The 20,071-nt window shown below is 41.7% G+C and overlaps 1 protein-coding gene across 1 annotated transcript in view; it reads right to left on the bottom strand.

Moving 5' to 3' along the window:
- Positions 1-7,161: 7,161 nt before the first annotated feature.
- SLCO5A1 (solute carrier organic anion transporter family member 5A1) overlaps positions 7,162-20,071 on the bottom strand; it is a 133,547-nt gene continuing 120,637 nt past the window's right edge. Inside the window, exons 7-10 of the mRNA XM_066378917.1 lie at positions 16,079-16,238; positions 14,282-14,523; positions 11,833-11,897; positions 7,162-8,272 (exon numbers count right to left, since the gene is read on the bottom strand). Of these exons, the coding sequence (XP_066235014.1) occupies positions 7,815-8,272; positions 11,833-11,897; positions 14,282-14,523; positions 16,079-16,238 (925 nt within the window). The 3' untranslated portion in view covers positions 7,162-7,814. The remainder of the gene's footprint in view (positions 8,273-11,832; positions 11,898-14,281; positions 14,524-16,078; positions 16,239-20,071) is intronic.

Raw genomic sequence — 20,071 nt, 5'->3', positions numbered from 1 at the left:
TTCGCTGTGCAGGGGGTGACAGAGTGAGAGAGGGAAGTCAATTAGCCTGTTTTTCACCTATGGAGTGCTCAAGGCAGGCTTCTAAATATAAACTGTACCCGCTTTGTATAGTACTTCAGTCCATGAGTCACGCTGTTATTTCCACAGCTCCTTTACCTCCTTCTGCTTCTCACCCAAAAGTCTCAGATGTCACTGTGCTTGGAAAACTCCGTGTCTGTCAGGAGGGACTCAAAATCCAATCCTTTTCTCCCTGTGGAGGCTGAGCTCACATTCTTCCTCCGATTTCAGACCAGTTCCTGAGCCACTTTAGCAACGATTAATTCAGTGGAGGCTCTCACTGCTTTGTTGACCAAGTTTTGACAGTCACTTCTTTGGAAATCATTCTCTTTTTATGCTTGAAACTTTTCTTTTTGTTTACTAATTTTTTTTTAATTTTTATTGAATTTATTAGAGTGACATTGGTTAATAAAACTATATAGGTTTCAGGTGCCCAATTCTACAATACATCATCTGTATACTGCATTGTATGTACGCCACCCCAAGTCAAGTTCCCCTCCATCACCATTTATTCCATCTCCACCTCCCCCATCCCCTTTTCCTCTTGCAATCCCCACTGCTGTCTGTGTGTATGAGCTTTTCTTTCTTTGCTTAATCCCTTTCTCTTTTCCACTCAGCCCCCGAACCCCTGTCCCCTCTGACAGCTCTCAGTTTGTCTTATCTATGAGTCTATTTCTGTTGTTAGTTTATTTTGTTCATTAGATTCCACATAGAAGTGAAATCGAATAGTACTTGTCTTTCTCTGACTTACATTTGCCGATTTTTAGAATAATGAGTTGGACCCCTTTGGGAGTCATTCTTAATCTATCATGGTCAATTCTGTGGCAAAAAAAAACCCAAACAAACAAAAACCCACCAAATGCTCACCATTGGCTCCCCTACACTTCCGGGATCCCAGAATGTAGGCAGGGACATGCAACTATTTCAAACCAATGCAGTGTGACATGTGTCACTTCTGGGCTGAGAAGGAGAAAAGGCCCTTTGCCTTTCTCTGGGTTCTTCCTTCCCTTGCTCAGCAACCAAGACCAACCCTGAAAGTTTCAGATGGTGTGGCTTCAAGATGGTAGAACCTCTGTCAGGCTGGGTGGCTGAGGGACAACGCGGAACAGACCACGCAGCCATGTGATGGAAATAAGATATAAACTTTTGTGCTAGGAAGCTTCTACGATTAGGGCGAGAGCATGTTTTTAAGCATAATTCAGCCTAGCCTGACTAACATAAATGATATTCAAGGCATAGAGTTCTGCAGGGCCCAGAGTCTGTTTGAATTTAAATTGGTAAGTGATGGACTTACTTGAAATTATTCTCTTTGGTGATTCAATGAAAACTCTCCCATGGGTTCTTAAAACTATATTCAATGAAAATGCTCCCACGGGTTCTTAAAACTATAGTCCTAATAGTTGACACGTAGGACATTTGGCTTCAAGGCAGAGTTATCAGTTATGTAAGGAGTCCATTGCTACCATTTTCAGAGTAGTGGTGGGCTAATCAATCCAGTCAAATCTGTGTCTTCATTGTGTGGTAGTAGGGGTACGGGCACTCACACTGGTATCATTGCTCCATCTCCTCAAACAACAAAAACCAGCCTGACCTGTGGTGGCGCAGTGGGTAAAGCCGCAACCTGGAATGCTGAGGTTGCCGGTTCAAAACCCTGAGTTGGCCGGGTCAAGGCACATATGAAAAGCAACTACTAGTTGATGCTTCCTGCTTCCCCCTTCTCCCTCTCTCTCTCTTTTCTCTAAAATCAATAAATAAAATCTTTTTTAAAAATCATATGAGACAAACTATTTTCAAGCCAACACACTTTATTCTTATTTTTTACTCTTTTTCTTAATTTTCAGTGATCAAGTATTCAAGATGTTGTAAACCAAGGTTGATTAGTACATTGACAATAGATTTCATTAAACACAAGGAAATTATACATCTTTTAAATTACCCTAAGAGGTCACCAAATAAATATTCATTTTAAAAATCACAAAATCAAACTTTTTTATGCAACAACCCAAAACAGCCTTTCATCACAGCATACACACCTCCACACACAAAACACATACACACACACTGAACACACACTCCACTAGGATTCTAATGCCAGTTGGTCTGACATAGTATTATATTTCCTTTAATTAAAGAATTAGAGCCTGACCTGCCTGTTTCATGCTTCTAACTGACATTTGGGGTTTGGGTTAGAGGTATGTATTTTCAGAAAAATGCCCACTATAAAGGCTTACCAATTATTCTTATTTTTCTTTTCTTGATACAAACCTTAAACTTTTTTTTTTTTACCCCTTTGGTTTAACATGTCCCTGCAATTACATTAGTTTTCATTTTAAATAATATCTTCTCCTTTTAACACATAATTTTAACACATAATAGAATACCAGTAAAAAACAACACCTTCTAAATCCCAGTATTAAAAACCCCTTACATGAGTGTACATTTTTAGAAATAAAATAAGAAAAAAAATTATCTGATGAAAAAAACTAAAATTGAAGAACCACATATATTCATAAACTCATTTGATTCTCAACACGGAAGGGTAGTTGCTCCTGTTTTACATTATAGGGAAGAAACAAATGAAGCTGAGAGCTGTAAAATAACGTGTTCATTGTAATTCAGTTGGTAAGCAGCACATTTTGGGTTTTACAAATCTCAGTTTGTCCAATCCCAAAGTCTCTGTCTTTCTAGACTTCTTCCAACGTGTATCATGTATCATGATGTAGCACAAAGACCACATACCATGACTGAAATAAAAATATTTTCTATAAAAAAAAAAAAAAATATCTGAAATATCTCCTCTCTCTCTGAAATTATCTTTAGCATCTTATTATTCTTGCTAAAATAAATATCAAAAGCATTGAGTTTTTTATAGAAAAAAAGGTTATTTCCCCTTACACTCTTCGCTTTTGCAACATCAAGTTCATGGATTAACTGTAGTAATGAGAGTAATGAGTGCTTGTCTCTGGGAAGTTCTCCAGAAGCAAAGAACATGCAGTCCCTTATCAGTGAAATACTGGGACTCAGGGGGACATTTTTGTGGTGGGCATGCTTCATCAAATACTTCTAGCACCAAGGCAATTTTTTTGTTTGATCTTAATGGTGCAAAAGCAAACACCCAGGGAGGGTTTTCCTCATATTCGACCGTCCTCTGGGCTGAGTAAAAATGAAGTGCTTAACATAACCTCTTCAAATAGACACAGATCTGATCCAATGGAGCAAGAAGTCTGAAACAGAAGATACAGCCAGCAGCATCCTGGAAGATGAGGAAAGGAGAGAAGATAGAAAAAATATAGTGCTCAAGGCCACTGATGTCACAGGTCAGCCATGACACTCCCTCGGCCACTATGAAAGAGAAAATGCAAACACATGTAAAGTCCACCTACTGGTCTGCATAACAGAGAATCAACAAACCTGCTGTCTAGGCGATCTGGGGTTATACAGTATTGTGATGTCTATCTGCTACTTAGAATACTCGGTATGCACCATATAGTAATAGTTATACTCATGTTTCTGTGCCGCTTAGGATGTTTTATGTACACACAAAATCACAAAGTAGAATTGGCTGCCACCCCACACTTTGGCTCTCCTATGACGCCTGGGCACACAAGAGAATTTCCACAAATGCTTCCGGTCCACTCAAACTAGGCAGCCTCTCTTTGGTGCACTTAGGGTTGATACATAACCGGCTCCAAAGAGAAATGTTCTGGCTCCATGCCCACCAAGGAATGCACGCTGGAACTGCTGACTGAGGAACAATTTTGTTGGTAGGTGGTGAGGATGGAGGGCTGCCATTACCTCGGCAAGGTAACTTCTCTGGGGGCTGACATTTCCCAGCACGTGCTCCTGTTGCTTACTGCAGCTTCCATCAGTCACGACTGTGGTTTGGTAGATTACATATAACATTTTGTATATGTTCGCTTAACACATTACACTTCATATATATTCATTTAAAACTTTTATTAGGAAATTTAAACCAATTTTCACTAAAAAAACTAATGGAAATGTTAACATTCTGAAAGGGGTTGGGGGGTAGAAAGCATACCCCTGAAATCTACAATGCTCAAAGTCAATAAGCCTGAACCTCCTTCCCTCCTGTTTCATTTCAGAAACTCTATTGAGACTCAGTGTTATCACCGAAATTGGATTTGCTCTATATTAAATATGTACTCTAAATAAATACTTGAGGTATGTTATGACAAAAAATTTTGAAAATAACACTTAGTTCAATAAATGTCAATTTACCTTACAAATCTAAACATTAACTTTTAATGTTTCCTACAGATTTTTTTTCTATTTTACACAAAGAAATAACTCCTCTACTCTTCAGAAACAGTAGCACATCAAAAACTGACATGATTTACCTCACTATCTTCTAGTCACACCTTATCTCTGTTAACCAAAACCGTAATATGCATTATGTAGTGTACGGAGTGGGCCGCAGACCCAGAGAACCTGCGCCAGAACCCGGACTTGCCTACCCCACAGTCCTAACAAGTCACATTGCCTCCAAGAGCCTCATTTGTCATGATCTGTTTTAAAAACCAACAACAAAAACAAAATAACAGAACATAAGTGCTTAATATCTTTCAAAGATATTAAGAGGATTGAAATGAATGATGTGTATTAAGCTCTTGACAAGATGCTCTGCAAATAGTCAACATTCAACAAATGCTCATTTTTGTCCTCTCTGCACTGGTTCTAAATGACAAGGAACTGTTTTCAAGAATTAAAGCCACCTACAAAGGATCAGGATTTCATAGTAATGAAAATAACCAAAGAATGTGCTTCAATAACCCCCCCACCCACCGCCGTGGGACTTTCTAAATTAATAGGCAAGAGTCAAGAATATTATATTTGCATATTAAGGTCAAATAATATATTAATCTGCAGTTTATAAAGGAATAAGATAACCTTTTTCCAAGATAAGTAATTATAAGCTTAAGCTCATGAAGAGTAGAAATTAAACTTATAGTAGGAGCTGTGACTATAAAGTAATCAATGTATTGACAAGAATATATACAATTAAATGGTGTCAGCTATAAAATAGTCACTCTAGTTGACTATATAATAGTCCAGTGATACTACCAGAGCCCAAAGCCTTTTGGGGACAACACTTACTTGGTACATATTCCAAAACTTCAATCCCCTATAATTTTTACTACTTATTCTATACTCATGAACAATACATTAATAATACACCTGCTATTTAAAAGCATCAGATACTTGAGGAAGGACCATACTAACATTATGATGTAAAATTCATGACAATTTCTTTGAATTCTGGCCTAATCAATCCAAAGGACTGTATAGATTGGCAGATAGTAATGGGTCAAATGGTGCTCAATAAAGAACTGGCACCCCATCATTGATAGCTGACCTGGATGACAGGTTAAGGTAGAAAAAGCAGGAGGGGTTCTTTAATGATACCTGATGACCTCATCATTCCCTATCCTAGAGTTCTGAGAGTGGCTCTTTTTTAAAATATCCTACCAAGAAGAGAGAAATTTAACAATTTTGGAACATATCATCTTAGCTACACACACACACACACACACACACACAAAGTGTAATCCCACCAAAATTTTCTCAACGCAGTTTCTTAATAATCAGAGGGAAATTAAGAAAACACTTCCTCTCACCAACCTACCTATCTTAGCTCCAACAGAAAAGAAAACTTTCTCTTCAAAAGGCTCAAAGATTTCCTATAGAGAGTAAAAGGGAACCCTGAGGACCCAGAGCAGACGCTGGGTTAATCAGCAGGATTTTCTGAAGACCTTCAATATGCACTACGTTGACCAAAGTTTGATGGACACCAGTGTAACTGCAGGCAACAATGTTTCTTATGACTTAGTAAAAAAGTAAGACTGCTCAACGGGAAGTCCTTATCACTGAGACCACTGACTCCAGCCCTTGGAGACATTATTCAGTCTAATAGTGGTAAGTCCCTCCACAAACTACATGCAACCAAGACAACCACTTGACTGATGCCATTCCTAGGTAGAGAGAAAAACAACCCTGCACACAGGAATGTCCACACAAACCCATGGGGCAGCCAAGGATGAAGGGCAAAAAGCCTGAATCACAGGACAGTTCTGTCCATCACATCTTTTCTGTGGAAGAGTGTTAACCAGCCAAGGAAACCATTTCCCAAATGAGCCCTACATAAGCACAGGATGCTTGGCAGAAGCAGAGATATTGGTATTTGGACCTCACAGTCCTTCCTAAATCTGAGTTGTCATGATTATTTTTCTAAGCAACCAGTGCCCATGAGTTACTCTGCCATCAGCCATCAGTTCTTAAGGAGTTAGTAGTTCCTCAGGAGGCATCTATCTACCGTAAGAACCAGGAAGAAAGCATTCTGGGTGGCACCTAAGTCGAAGTGATGTGCTGGGAGGTATTGGAAAGGATCATGGGTAACGGACCCGAAGGACGAGAAAAGTCCTCTTGCAGCTCACTTCTGGCAAGTCACAGTAGGCAGGAGTCAAAGAGCGGTGTGAAATCATTCTAACCCTGATAAAGCAGAATTCAGCACGACAGACCAGTTTATTTCGTATCTTTCAGTCATTACTTAGGATCATATTCTAGGTCCGGCTCCCAGACCTCCCTCCTCCTGTATGCCTGTATGTAAGGTGATCTTCATAGAGCAGGTACAGCTTTCCTGGCTTAAGGACTCAATTTCAGTAGTGACCATAGCAATTTCTGTATATAAGAAAGAGAACAGATTTGCTCGTGTTTCCAAGCAGACAACTAAAATGATTGGGTGGGACTGAAGCCTAAGTCTCTGAAATTCCTTTTTCCAACTATTTGGAGTTCAAGGTTATAATTCCTAACTACCCTTTCATAGGCCTTAAGAGCTAAAAGAATTTCTGCAGCAATTCTTTTGGATGAGAAAGCCATGAGTTTCTTTCCTTATTATGCATCTCAAATTACAGTGTCTAGCCATATTGTTTAGCACACGAGTTTTAAAGCCCCTTATGAAGGAATACTGGAGTGTATATTCAAGCTATTGGATGATTCAGCAGCCTCCTTAAGTACCTTAGGATGGGGGCAAACCAACTAAAAGAGAAAGTGTTTCATGAAATGAAGTAGCTGTTCCTTTTATCACACTATGCATGTGGTTCCCGTGAAGCATTTAAAAAACCCTACCTGATTTATAACTCTGCTATGGCTTAAAATGCTATTAATGGTACTTGCAGGAAAGTTGAGCTTCCTCTTTTCAAAAACGTATCTGCTTTAGTCTCTGAAAGCGAAAGTAACATGCTGCACTTACATTTTCCAGATCAAATTGCATAGTTGAGGCAAATTCATTTGTGCTTTGTAGCAGAACTCACAGTAGGTGTTCAGATCTTTAAAAAAAAACACATTGATTTGTAAATGCAAAGTCATGGTCAAGCTCACCTTGGTGTGGAGTGTATGTTAATGACACGTACCACCATTACACTTCCCTGATTGTGTTAACCATGTACCTTGGCCTAATACCATATTGGAGCATGAGCATTACATGAACAGCGGAAATGGTAACAAGTCCATCTAAACGCCTCCTTCTTGAAGAGAAGGCAGGGAAATGTTCTCAGTCTTGAGGTATCCAGCCCTCAGTCGGTAGTGGCTGTGTATACTGAGTTTTGTTGGTGTGAGGAGGGACTTTAGAGGTTAAAAAAGGAAAGAAAGAAAAGAAGGCACGGGTGTTTCTCAAGTCACCAATATTCAACTCAACCAACAAAACTAAAGTCTTCCGTTTTCAAGCTTCAGGAGGGAGGCTACACGGCAGCAGGGCTCTCCTCCAGCCCCGAGTCTGGAGAGGAGCTTATTGCTTCTGGGAAGGGCCCCGGATAGGTCTGTGCTGTGAACTGGATCCCTTTGCGCAGATGAGTCTCCTCGTGGACTTCTCCCTGGGTGCTGAAAGCCGGGCACGATCTAGTCCGGGCGTGCTTGTCGGCGCCGTCGGGGTGGCCCACCGTCTCACTCACTGTGCCCAGAGGGAACTCTCTCCACCTCTGCCTCTGCAGCGCATCCTCCTTGTACTTAATGGAGTACCAGGCCAGGAAAATAAAAATAAAGCCAACAAATTTGAGGCCGGCCGCCAAACCAAAATAGACAAAACGAAATGACGTCACATTGTACTCCCAGCAAGAGCCTTGCACTCCACACTCCTGTTGCCAGAGCATGCAGGTGGTGTCAATCACTGCTCCAAAATAAATTGGGGTAGGAATGTATGCTGGAGGTGTCGAGGGGGAAAAAGAGAAGAAAAACATTCAGCACATCTGAGAGGAGAAAACAGAGCTGATACTTTAAATCAGTGGTAGTCAACTTGGTCCCTACCGCCCACTAGTGGGCATTCCAGCTTTCATGGTGGGCGGTAGCGGAGCAACCAAAGTATAAATAAAAAGATAGATTTAACTATACTAAGTTGTTTCATAAAGATTTATTCTGCCAAACAGTGAAAATCCAACATAAAGTACGTGGTAAGTAATTATTATTAAATGCTTTAACTCTGTTTTATAAATTTTATAAAGTAAAGTTACTTCCCTACTTTATAAATCACCATTACTGTGGAACTGGTGGGTGGTTAGAAAATTTTGCTACTAACAGAGATACAAAAGTGGGCGGTAGGTATAAAAAGGTTGACTACCCCTGCTTTAAATCGTCCAACTTGCAATTCAGTTGGATGTTACCGCTTTTTAGGATCATAAAAATGTCTACTGCTAAAAATGCAACTTGGGGAGCCTTTTAAACTGAAAAAAAAATCAGATTTTGTCATTAACTACTCAAAAGGCTACACGAGAAGCCTTTATGATTCACTAAGATGCAGTACACTGAGCTCTTGTGGGTTCTAGTATTGAATGAGGAAAGCATTGCCCCCTATAAGTCAGAAATCACATTAAATGGCAACTTTACTGAAAAGGTACTTGGAGTATAGAAATAATTAAAGCATAAACTTCATCTTTGAAGCTTACGAAACATTTGTGATGAGAAGTAGTAACTTCATTTTTGGGGCCATGACATAGACACTTCTTTAACCCCACTTGAAAGAGGGTCTCCGCAAGTAGACTCCCTTCATCCCACGGCATGCCCTTTGCAGAAATGTGTCCCCACCCCCCACTTGTTCATCTTGCAAACACCCACCCCCTCCTTTAAAGTCCTGACTCACTCGGGTGCCACTTATATTCCCATAGTATTTGTTCATACTTCCACTTTTCAACAAACACACAGTATTTAAACTGTAAATCTGTCACCCATAAGCTCCTTGATGGCAGGGGTCATTCTTTGCATCCCAAGGATGGAGAGGGCAGCCCATGGATCCTCAGAGAGAGTTTACGAAAGGAAGGGATGGGAGGACAGGCGCAAGGGAGGGAGGAAAGGGCGGGGCAGATAGGGGAGAAGGCAGGTGGGCTAATAGCCTGGAGAGCTGTGGGTGATACATTTTTTAATAGGTTGCATTCATTTAAAAGGGGGTATATTCGCTATAATTAAATTTTAACATTGTTTAAAGACTTAAAATTCTCTTTTTGCTTTGGAATTTGGGGAAACGGAAATTGGCCTATTGGTCTAATTGTACATTTTTATGATCAACAGAACTTAAGTTAAGGTTGAAATTAAATAATAAATGCCTAAAACGTTCTCCCTCCTGATGTTATGGTGTCCATCTGTTAACCTACCATGACCTCCACATCCAGATCAAGTCACCCACTCCAGGGCATCAGAGACGGGCCAGCCAAAAGGAGGAACTATGATTTTCTTTTCCTATTCAACTATACTTTTGCTAAACAAATTACCTTCTTTGAAAATAACTTTTTAGTTTTCAGTGAGAAGTATAAGGTATACTTCTTAACTATATTAAAGTATGTCAGAATTTCCTTTACCTACATGCTTTAAAAAATGGTACCTTCTTTGATTCCTGGTCAGGGCACACAGGAAAAGCAACCATCTGCTTCTCTACCCTTCCTTTCCCCTTCCCCTCTTCCTCTCTCTCTCCCCTTCCCACAGCCATGGCTTAACTGGTTCAAATGCATCAACCCCAGCAGCTGAGGATGGCTCCCTGGTGCCTCTACTTCAGGTGCTAAAAATAGCTCAGTTGCAAGCATGGCCCTGATGAGCAGAGCATCGGCCCAAGATGGGGGTTGCTGAGTGGATCCTGGTCGGGGTGCACGCAGGAGTCTGCCTCTCTATCTCCCCTCCTCTCACTTGAAAAAGAAAAGGAAAAAACGGTACCTTCAATGTCTTTTTTTTTTTTTTTAATATTTTTCTGAAGCTGGAAACGGGGAGAGACAGTCAGACAGACTCCCGCATGCGCCCAACCAGGATCCACCTGGCACGCCCACCAGGGGCGACGCTCTGCCCACCAGGGGGCAATGCTCTGCCCTTCTGGGGTGTCGCTCTGCCGCGACCAGAGCCACTCTAGTGCCTGGGGCGGAGGCCAAGGAGCCATCCCCAGTGCCCGGGCCATCTTTGCTCCAATGGAGCCTTGGCTGAGGGAGGGGAAGAGAGAGACAGAGAGGAAGGAGGGGGTGGGACTGGAGAAGCAAATGGGCACTTCTCCTATGTGCCTTGGCCGGGAGTTGAACCCAGGTCTCCCACACGCCAGGCCGACGCTCTACCGCTGAGCCAACCGGCCAGGGCCCAATGTCTTATTGGAAAAAGAAAGAGAGAGAGAGAGAGAGAGAGAGAGAGAGAGAGAGAGAGAGAGAGAGAGAAGGAAGGAAGGAAGGAAGGAAGGAAGGAAGGAAGGAAGGAAGGAAGGAAGGAAGGAAGGAAGGAAGGAAGGAAGAAAAAAAGCCATGCATTTAATGCAACTAACTAGGAGCCTCTGAGGCCCAGTGGAAAGTGCTTATCAACCACAACAGAGGAGACACTGGAAACTTCAGAGAGGATTAAATTAAGGTTTCAAATGGTCAGATGATATCATTTCAGAATGTTTCACTTTTCAAAACTGAAATAAAAAATTTTAATCAGAAAACTTTCTTCTTGTTGTTCTGCAGACAATGATGCTGATTACTGGGGGGAAATAACAGCTGAAGGAAATTGAATTGTCACGTAAGAACGAAAGAATATGCCTGATGATGAGGAAGTCAATTAAAAATGCACTGAGCTTGATCAAGAGCATGGACTACTTCACACGCTATTTCCCATGCATTATCCCAAGATGTCACAGGGTGATGCAATGCCTGTGAAAATTAGAATGGTATTCTTCACGCCCGAGTGAGCTCTGCAACTTTCCCCATAACACAGTGCTCAGGAGCTCCTCTTGTTAGCAAGTAGAAGGCAATCCCTAGATGTCGATTTGGGCGTCTTTCTTTTCTCTTTTTAAAATATTTTATTTCTTTTCCTCAGAAAACTCAACAGGTACAACTGTGGCCCAATGCAATAAAATTACTGGAAAGAAGAAATTGACATTTTCACAAAAGGAGCACCACTCCCGACACTTTCACGTCAAAAAGGAAGAAAAGGACAAAACGCTGGGATCATAAGCTCATCACGATTGCTTGGTTCAATATTTCTTACTGTACAAAATTCTCTGGGGAATTTGGCCCAAGTTTATGTTCACAGTGAGAAAGAAACTGACCCCAAGTCGACTGGGTTTTGTTTCGTCAAATGACAGAAGTGGTCAGCTTTGAGCTCAAATCAGAACACTGGGAAGTTGTGCCCTCACCACTACCCTGCAAAATCCTCACTACCGCAATGGTAACAAATGACTCGTCTTGCCATTTTTAAAGAACAGTGCGATTTGCCACCTGCGAAGAAGGACTAAGGGGCACACTTGGAAAATGAAGAACGTACCAAGCGTTCGCAATAAAACAAACTGCATTCCCAGAGCAAAAGGCCTCTCCTCATCTTCCACGGACCTAGGGTGAAGGGGAAAAAGAAACATTTTTAAAACGTGGCCTTGAGAATATGATTGGCAGATCAAATCTGCTTAGTGCAGAGCCAGGATCCAAAAAGGTGCTGTTCCTAAGTATTTAACTGGCTAGAATCTACTGACCATAGCCAGCAAGACTGATGATGGCTAGGCCAGTGGATACAGGGGTCCCTAATGAAGACACCAAAGGAACTCCAATTTTCTCTAAGCCTTTCTATGCAAATACTGATGGGCTCAAAGTACAGAAGTGAGCTTCCCAAACCAGTTCCGTTAAATACACACACACACACACACACACACACACACACACACACACAGCATTTTACCCTAATGACATTTTTTCTCTGTTTGCCTGCACTTTCCTGAATGGTGTGCACACTGGAAATTACTCCTAAAATATCTCAAGGAAAAGGATAGAGACAAAAATTGTAAAATATGTAGTCAAAACAATGTACAGGGAACAAGTCAAAAGTTAGAGAAATATGGTCCTGGCCAGTTGGCTCATTGGTAAAGCATTGGCCGGCATGTGGATATCCTGAGTTTAATGCCCAATCAGGGCACACAGGAGAAGCAACCATCTGCTTCCCTCCTCCCCCTCCCCTTCTCTGTCTCTTCCCCTCCTGCAGCCATGGTTTGATTGTTTCGAGCGCATCCACTGTGGGCACTAAGGATGCCACTGTAGAGCCTCTGCCTCAGGTGCTAAGAATAGCTCAGTTGCAAGCATGGCCCCAGATGGGCAGAACATCGGCCCCAGACGGCATTGCCAAGTGGATCCTAGTCAGGGTGCATGTGAAAGTCTGTCTCTCTATCACCCCTCCTCTCATTTGGAAAAGAAGAGGAAGAAAAAAAAGAAATAATTAATCTCTTCCAAGGATCTCATTTTTTTTCTTCTTTTCCTAAAACTTACGCTCTGAGTAATTCCCCCGTGCCAGGAAGATTAGAGCCTATCGATTTTGCAATTAGCAAAGATTAAAGGGCTCCTTTTCCGTAGTTTCAGGCAAGATGCCAACTGGTGACTTGCCATGTTCAAACACTAGAAACTGGGCAGCCCTTATCTGGGTGACTGAAGATGCCTTGCAGAATTCAAGTTCAAGGAATAAGATTATTTAACATCTCCTGTAGAATTAAAGGTTAAAAAATTAGATTATAAGTGATTTGTACTTTTTCATAAGGAAGTACCTCTGCCTTTCTCTCCCACACACACGGGTCCTAGGCAGAGAACGGAAGGTTCCTGAGAGCCAGCGCACTTGTCATCTTCTCCCCAACTTCATTTGCTCAGTACGTCTGCTCGATACGATGCTGCCCATGGAGTTGCCACTCCACAAGTATGTGCTAATGGAGGGACTGAGTGACTAAACCAGCAGCCCTTCCACCTGCTGTCATCTAACTGTCCAGGAAGGAACGGGCTGGGAAAGGTCTAACTCAGCAGCCCAAACGTGGGAAGCCAGGCTGGACAGAATAAGCAGGCAACAGCCCAAGGGCCCTGCTAAGAATGCCTCTCCCAGTGCTCCCCACCAGGTGCCCAGCATTGTGGGGAACAGAGGAGCCTGGGAGGAGATCAAGGAAGAGTAAGGACTCACTCCCTTTCCTGACTCCTTCATGCACCGCCTCCTCAGCCCCTTAGAGCTGCCGGGAGGTGTCCTGGTTCCTCTACACCACCCCCTCCTTCCTTTGCCCACCGCAGTCTTCTCTGCAAATACTGACATCTGACTGGAATATGCTATTGTCAACATTCTTAATAGACTTTCCATTAAGGTAACTTCCACATTCTCATATAAGAAAAAAACAAAAACAAAAAAACCCACCACCAGTGGGATCTACAATATGGCAAAGAAAGCGCAACGTGAACTGAAAAATTACATGTTCCAGTCTGCCCTTTGCTTGTTCAACTCCAAAAGTTTACACAATAGAAAAATTAATGAAATCAGCATTGTGAACTGCAGGCCTAGCATAAACTGTCAAGTGGTCCTGGAGGTGTAACTAGCTACAGGGCTGGAGATAATGCTTTTTGCTGTACGCAGAATTTCGCAACTTCACCAAAATGACTCCCTGCCTCAGCTGGGGCCGGCTCTTTGTAACTAAACAGGGTGCCGGCTTCCAGCTCAGGAACTGGAACCTTTTCGTGCAGACTCTTCTGGAACCAAATGCACCCAGAAGAAGTTATGCTAAATGGCAAATAAAATCCATTTGATGAAAGAACGTTCTAGGGTTTACAGTGTTGCAGCCTTCCTTTCCCTTCCTGCCATGGGAAAACTCACTTATTCAGGTGAACAACTAACTTTTCCTCTGCGCATCAGGCCCGCGTCCTGCAACACGTATTCTGGGAATTCTGAGTGTCTGACCCACTGAGAAGTTGACCGCTGTTCTCACCTGAGTGTTACTATGATGGCTGATGGCTGGGCACATGCTGTGATGAAGGTGACTATGAAAAGAAAAACTAAGAATGGGATGAGGGTATTGCAGGCCCGCTTGCACTTCCCAGACATGGCGTAGCCATTCTCGTTGAGATACGTCTTGACAATGACCACGCGGAGCTGGCTGCGCTGTCCCACCGTGGGCGGAGTGATCACTTGCCGGCTTTGGACACAGGTGCATTCCGTGTAATTCCTGATCTAAGTGACAGATAATAAAGAGCAGTTTTGTGTGCCAATCAAATGCAGAGTTCAGTGTAGGAATACTAAGACAAAGTTTAGTTGGAATGCTCTTCAATAACTCCAGTATTTTTAAAAATGCAAAATATTTACTTGGAAATATTTTCCTCACCGCTAACAGGGGTCCAAAGTGTGCATCCAATAATAACCAAAATCTGCTAGTAAAAATTGTTTAAAACTAAACTTTTCTAAGAAGCCTTTAACACACAACTCTAGAGCATTCGTATTTCATGCACTCACTTTTAGTCCTATTAAATGCTGCTTCCATTGTCCTTCAAGAGGAGAAGCCCTCAACAACAGGAACTGAGCCTCGTTTTTATTTGTGTTCAAGAGGGCACCTAGCGTAGCCCTGAGTGCAGAGTAGCACCTGAAGTAAATACAGTCTATAAAGGCAGATCACTCATAATGACTTCTTTTCCAATAACAGTGCACATCAAAAGCATTGGCTGTTTCATTTGAAACCAGCTAATTCAAGGGACTGAGAAGGTGTTTCAATGAAACAGCCAATTAAGCTTCTTGCCAATGATGTTGCTCTCACTGAATAAGCTTCAGCTGGATTCACTGTCACTGTGACCTCTCAGCCACTTAGAGAGGCAGTCAGAACAAATGTCACGATGGGATGCCATGCCGATCATCTGAGCTCCGAGTGCTGCTGGCCCCTTTGTAAGCAGGAGGGCTGTGCCTCAGGTACTCACTCCCAGGGAAGGACTTAGCCACCTGAAGAAGAGATCTCACTGTCTATTTCAACTTGGTCACATGCTGGAGCTCACCAGTTATATGATGGGGAGCCAGCAACAGGAATTTATCCCTGTAGTTTAAAACAGGTCAAATATGACATTTCAGAAACACGCAGTCAATGGGATAATCCCTTATCACCAGCCTCCTACAATCTGTTTTTATGCAAAGAATGAAACCAGGCTCAATAAGGAACTGAGTAGAATATGAAAACCTTTCTCCACAGTATTACAACCTATTTATAATTCACAGGGAAGGGAGTTCTCAAAATAGCCTATTCTTGAACTGACAGAAATATCTTTACTCTGAAAGCTAAAAAAAAAAAAAAAAAAGTCAGAACTGATCATCTATGAAAAATGGCCACAGCCCATCTTCACTGAGTCTCAGCAGAGGAAGTACTCCCTATTCTGTTCTGTCAGCACCGGTGTAGGGATCTTGACCTTCAAGCCCACCACTGGACTGGGGCCCTGTCAGAGGAAAAATGAGAGGCACAGCACTCAGCCTTATCAAGTTTCACTGAGGTGGCATCAAATGCAAAGTAGGAGAGGGCTGATATGGAAGCCGAGTGCTATACCCAAAGGCTCCCAACATCCTTGGGGAAAAACAATGGTGCTGCATAATTTTCTTCCCTCTGGGTTCGTGTCAGGTATTTTTTTGTAGGTTATTTGAAGTTTCTTGAAAAGGGAGACTGAAAGTCACAGGTTTGCCTCTGAATTCTAATACATCCTTATTACAGGCTGTTGGATTAACAACAGCACAGGAACTTGTGAAATATACTTACCCCAGTGCTAAGATTACCACTGTTAACACAGCCAGCCAGACAGGGGTTAAAGTATGTAATTCCGTCTGATCCACAGACTGGCTCATACTCGTGGGTCCTACAACCACAGTTGACATTGCAGCTTCCGGTCAAGTTCCTGTGAGGCATGGTGAGAGAGGGTCTAAGAGAGAAAAGAAGCAGATCGTGAGCAATGTTTACTAAAATAAAACTGATAGGGAGGTTCTGGACAGCAAGTCACTCATCCACTTTGGAGTAGTCCCACTCAGTCAAAGCTATGGTACTGTGAGGTGGCAACTCTTGATAATTATTTTTGTAACTTTACAACAAAACATAAAGAAAAATGTTACACTTTTCTGGTATCACAGACTCAATACTTGTATATCAAATTATCCAACCTGCCTCAAGTCTACCCTCCATCTTGGTGGTAGGGACCCAGTCTCGACCTCTGGGCTCAGCACCTCTCTAACCATAGATGCTCCATTCTCTGTCTTAACAAATCTGGGCCCTAATTCTTTTAACTATAAAATGGAAGAAATAGTTTTTTTGGACCAAATGAGTAATATCCTGATGAGGCCATAAACATGGGATCCATGTATCACAGTTGTCAACACAGGTTCCTTTAGCCAAAAACTTTAATTGTTCTAGAATCAATTATCAAAGATAGCCAGGGGACTCTAGAAAATCAAAAGGAAGTGATTTTTAGAGCTCAGAATCACATCACTAGTTTGAGTCCAACAATCTGAGTAGAAAGACTGAACAGTCCCTTCCTCAGAAATGCCCAGGTGTAGACTCAATCAAACATGGTGGGATTTGTTTTCTCATGTGATCATGATATCTGATTCAAACCAATAAAACAACATCAAAAGCTCTAGTAAGCCAATGCAGACAACAAATGTTACAAGGAGAATAAGGCAAGTGAGGACATAGGACTGTGGAGAGAAGTGTAAGGAAATGGCCGTAAAGGAGCAGAAGCAGACAGGTCCGTGGGAGACCCAGAAGGTCGAAAGGAGCTCTCTAGTGCTCATGCCTAATTGCTTCTTTCCTCCAGTTTCGTGTCCACCACTTTTAGGTGTCACTGATGGCATACTCCTCTAAAGCCACACGAGTTAGTCATACCAGATCCCTTATTCATCTGTCCATCTACTCATCTTCCATCCTTTCTACAAACACTTTGAAATGTCCGCAATCTGCCACAGTCGTTATCTTTCATGACTCTGTTGAATAACCACTCAGCCAGTAGCAGAGTCCATCCCAACCATATGTCTTAATCTATAAACATGAAGATGTTTGTCCAAAGCCTTTTTTCCTGTGGCCTCTTTTATACTTTGATAAATGAGTCATCAAACTTTAATGGAACAAATTTATAGAGATATTTAAACCTTATCAAGAAAGCCTTCAAAAGGCAAAAGTAAAATAAACCCTGTTCTTCCTTCATGTCACTTTACGAAGAAATTTTACCACAAAACATTGATAATTATTATGTTCACAAACTCTTAAGATCATACTATTTTAAAGTTTAAATATGCCTTTTAAAATGTGATTTTAGACCAGTAGATCTCCACAGGGGCAATTTTGACCCCAAGGGGATATTGTTGTTTGTCACAACAGAGAGAGTGTTACTGGCATCTAGTGGGTAGAGGCCAAGAATACTACTAAATACCTTACAACATAAAAAATAGCCCTCCCCCACCCTGGTCAGATAGCTTGGTTGGTTAGAGCATCCTCCGATGCACAGAGGTTGCAGGTTCAATCCCCAGTCAGGACACATACAGGAACAGTTCCATATTCCTCCCTCCCTCCCTCTCTCTCTCTCTCTCTCTCTCTCTCTCTCTCTCTGTCTCTTCCTCTCTCACTAAAATCCAAAATAAAATATTTTTTTAAAACCTGGTCCCTCCCCCCCAATGAAGAATTACTGATAACTGGCCCAAATCTCAATAGTACTGTGGCTGGGAAAAACCCTATTCTAGACCTACTACCACATTCTACAGATGATAAAATGGAGGTCCAGGGAGGCTAAGTGATTTGTGCTACACCTACTGATACTATATGAAAAGTATTCTGTGTGCACTACTAGTCTCGTCTCTTCATTAGTTCCTGAAGGACTAAACTACAAGCATGACCAAATAAAACAGCTTTTATATGCCTGTGTTCTTAGTCATCAGAAATGACAGGCTCTAAATCCATACTATTGCTATTTAGAAGTTATAAGGAATTTCTTCTTAGCCAACTGCTTTGTATTCATTTGATAGCCACACAGTCCAAAACACCTCTCTTTTATGGGTATGTCCACTCAAGAGAAAGGAACTGAAAGATAATATCAACAGATGTGTAAAACACACTGGGGACAGGAAGGCAAAAGCTCCCCCAAGTTCTGGAAACAGAGGCACAGTCCCATGTCACCCTTGCATGTGTTTGCTTTTCTCATGACATCATGGGGTCTGATGCAAAGGAATGATACAATCTAGAAAGCCCTAAGAAAATCAAAAAGGGAGAGAGATGAATATAGCAGTAAAAAGAAATGGGCATCCATGAGAAAGCCATGAGGGGAAAAGGCCACATGGGCACAAAAAGGAAAGATGCCAACATGGCTAATCCTTTACACTGGACTGATGGAAAGAAAGAAAGGAGGAAAGAAGGAGAGAGGGAGAGAGGGAGGAGAGGAAAGGAGGAAGAGAAAGAAAGGAAAGAAATAACTTTTAAGAATAGTAATTTCTTGTTTGATGGGCCAGTCATTAAGTTCTTTAATGTCAGAAAATTCACCATGTTGGTGAATTTTCAGTTAAAATCCTTGGTAAACTGGAACTCCTCATATGGAATTTGCTTATATATTGTGCTTCCTTTTTTATGTGATTCTTTCTTCCTTCAGAATAGTTAAATCATCAGAAGCCTTGCATTTGGAATCAGAGAAATATGGGTTCAGATCCTAGCTCTATCATTTCCTAGTTGTCTGCCTCTAAACAAGTTATTTTATCCTGCTCAGCCTCATTTTCCTCATATTTAAAATAAGAAAAAAAATCAATTGCTAATTGTTTATGGGTTTTATTTCATTTAATTCCTTCTAAAATTCTAAGAGATTGGCACTACTGTTAATCCATCTTACTGGTGAGGAAATTGAAGCACAGAGAGGTTAAGGAATTTGCTGAACATCTTATTTGATCCTCACAGCCATTTAACAAGATTGATATTATCAGTATCCTCATCTTAAAAGTGTAGAAACCAAGCACAAAAAGTTTCAATAATTTTCCCCTACTCAAACAGCTAGTGTTTGGCGAGGCCAAAGTGAAAATTTCACTGGCCAACTTAAGAAGGCTGCCACACAAAAGCAGGGGGTGCAAGAGCAGCTAGCCTTCTGCCTGGAACTCAGCTGAATGGCAATAATAGGAAACAGGACACTGCTGACAAAGATAGGTATGATCTCCACTGCTGTCTTAGCAAGGAAGTGGTGGGAGCGCTAAATGAAATAACAAAATTTCTGAAACCTGTATATTTTTATTAACCAAACTCACCCCAACAAATTCAATGTTTTAAAAAGGAAAACAAGACTAGGGTGAGGTTAAAAAAATAAAACTTGAAGAAAGGATTTTTTTTTAATGAAACAACAACCATCAGGGGCATAAGAAAGAAGGCTGATTGGAGCCAAGGAAATGGATTGCTCAGCAAAGACGAGGGCCTGCTAAGATTGGAACTCATAAATTTTCAATGGAGCCAATCAGCCAAATTATAAAATTTTTACCCAGTCTCGCTGGGGAGTCCAGAATAAGTTGATTCAGGATTGGCACGAGAAATGTGGAGTTAAGCAAGGGCTGTAAAAAACTTGAGGGGACCTGCAGTTTAAGAGCAAGCAAGACATCGAGTCAGTCTGCTTCCCATTCCCGCTGAGCATGCACTTAAAACAAAAAGGAGATGAACAGGGATGAAGTACCAAAAAGAAACGGGAAGAGGCCCTGGCTGGTTGGCTCAGTGGTAGAGCATCGGCCTGGCGTGCAGAAGTCC

Source organism: Saccopteryx leptura, chromosome 3 (genome assembly GCF_036850995.1).
Source record: "Saccopteryx leptura isolate mSacLep1 chromosome 3, mSacLep1_pri_phased_curated, whole genome shotgun sequence".
NCBI lineage: Eukaryota > Metazoa > Chordata > Mammalia > Chiroptera > Emballonuridae > Saccopteryx > Saccopteryx leptura.
This window is presented reverse-complemented; position numbering and strand designations above follow the sequence as displayed.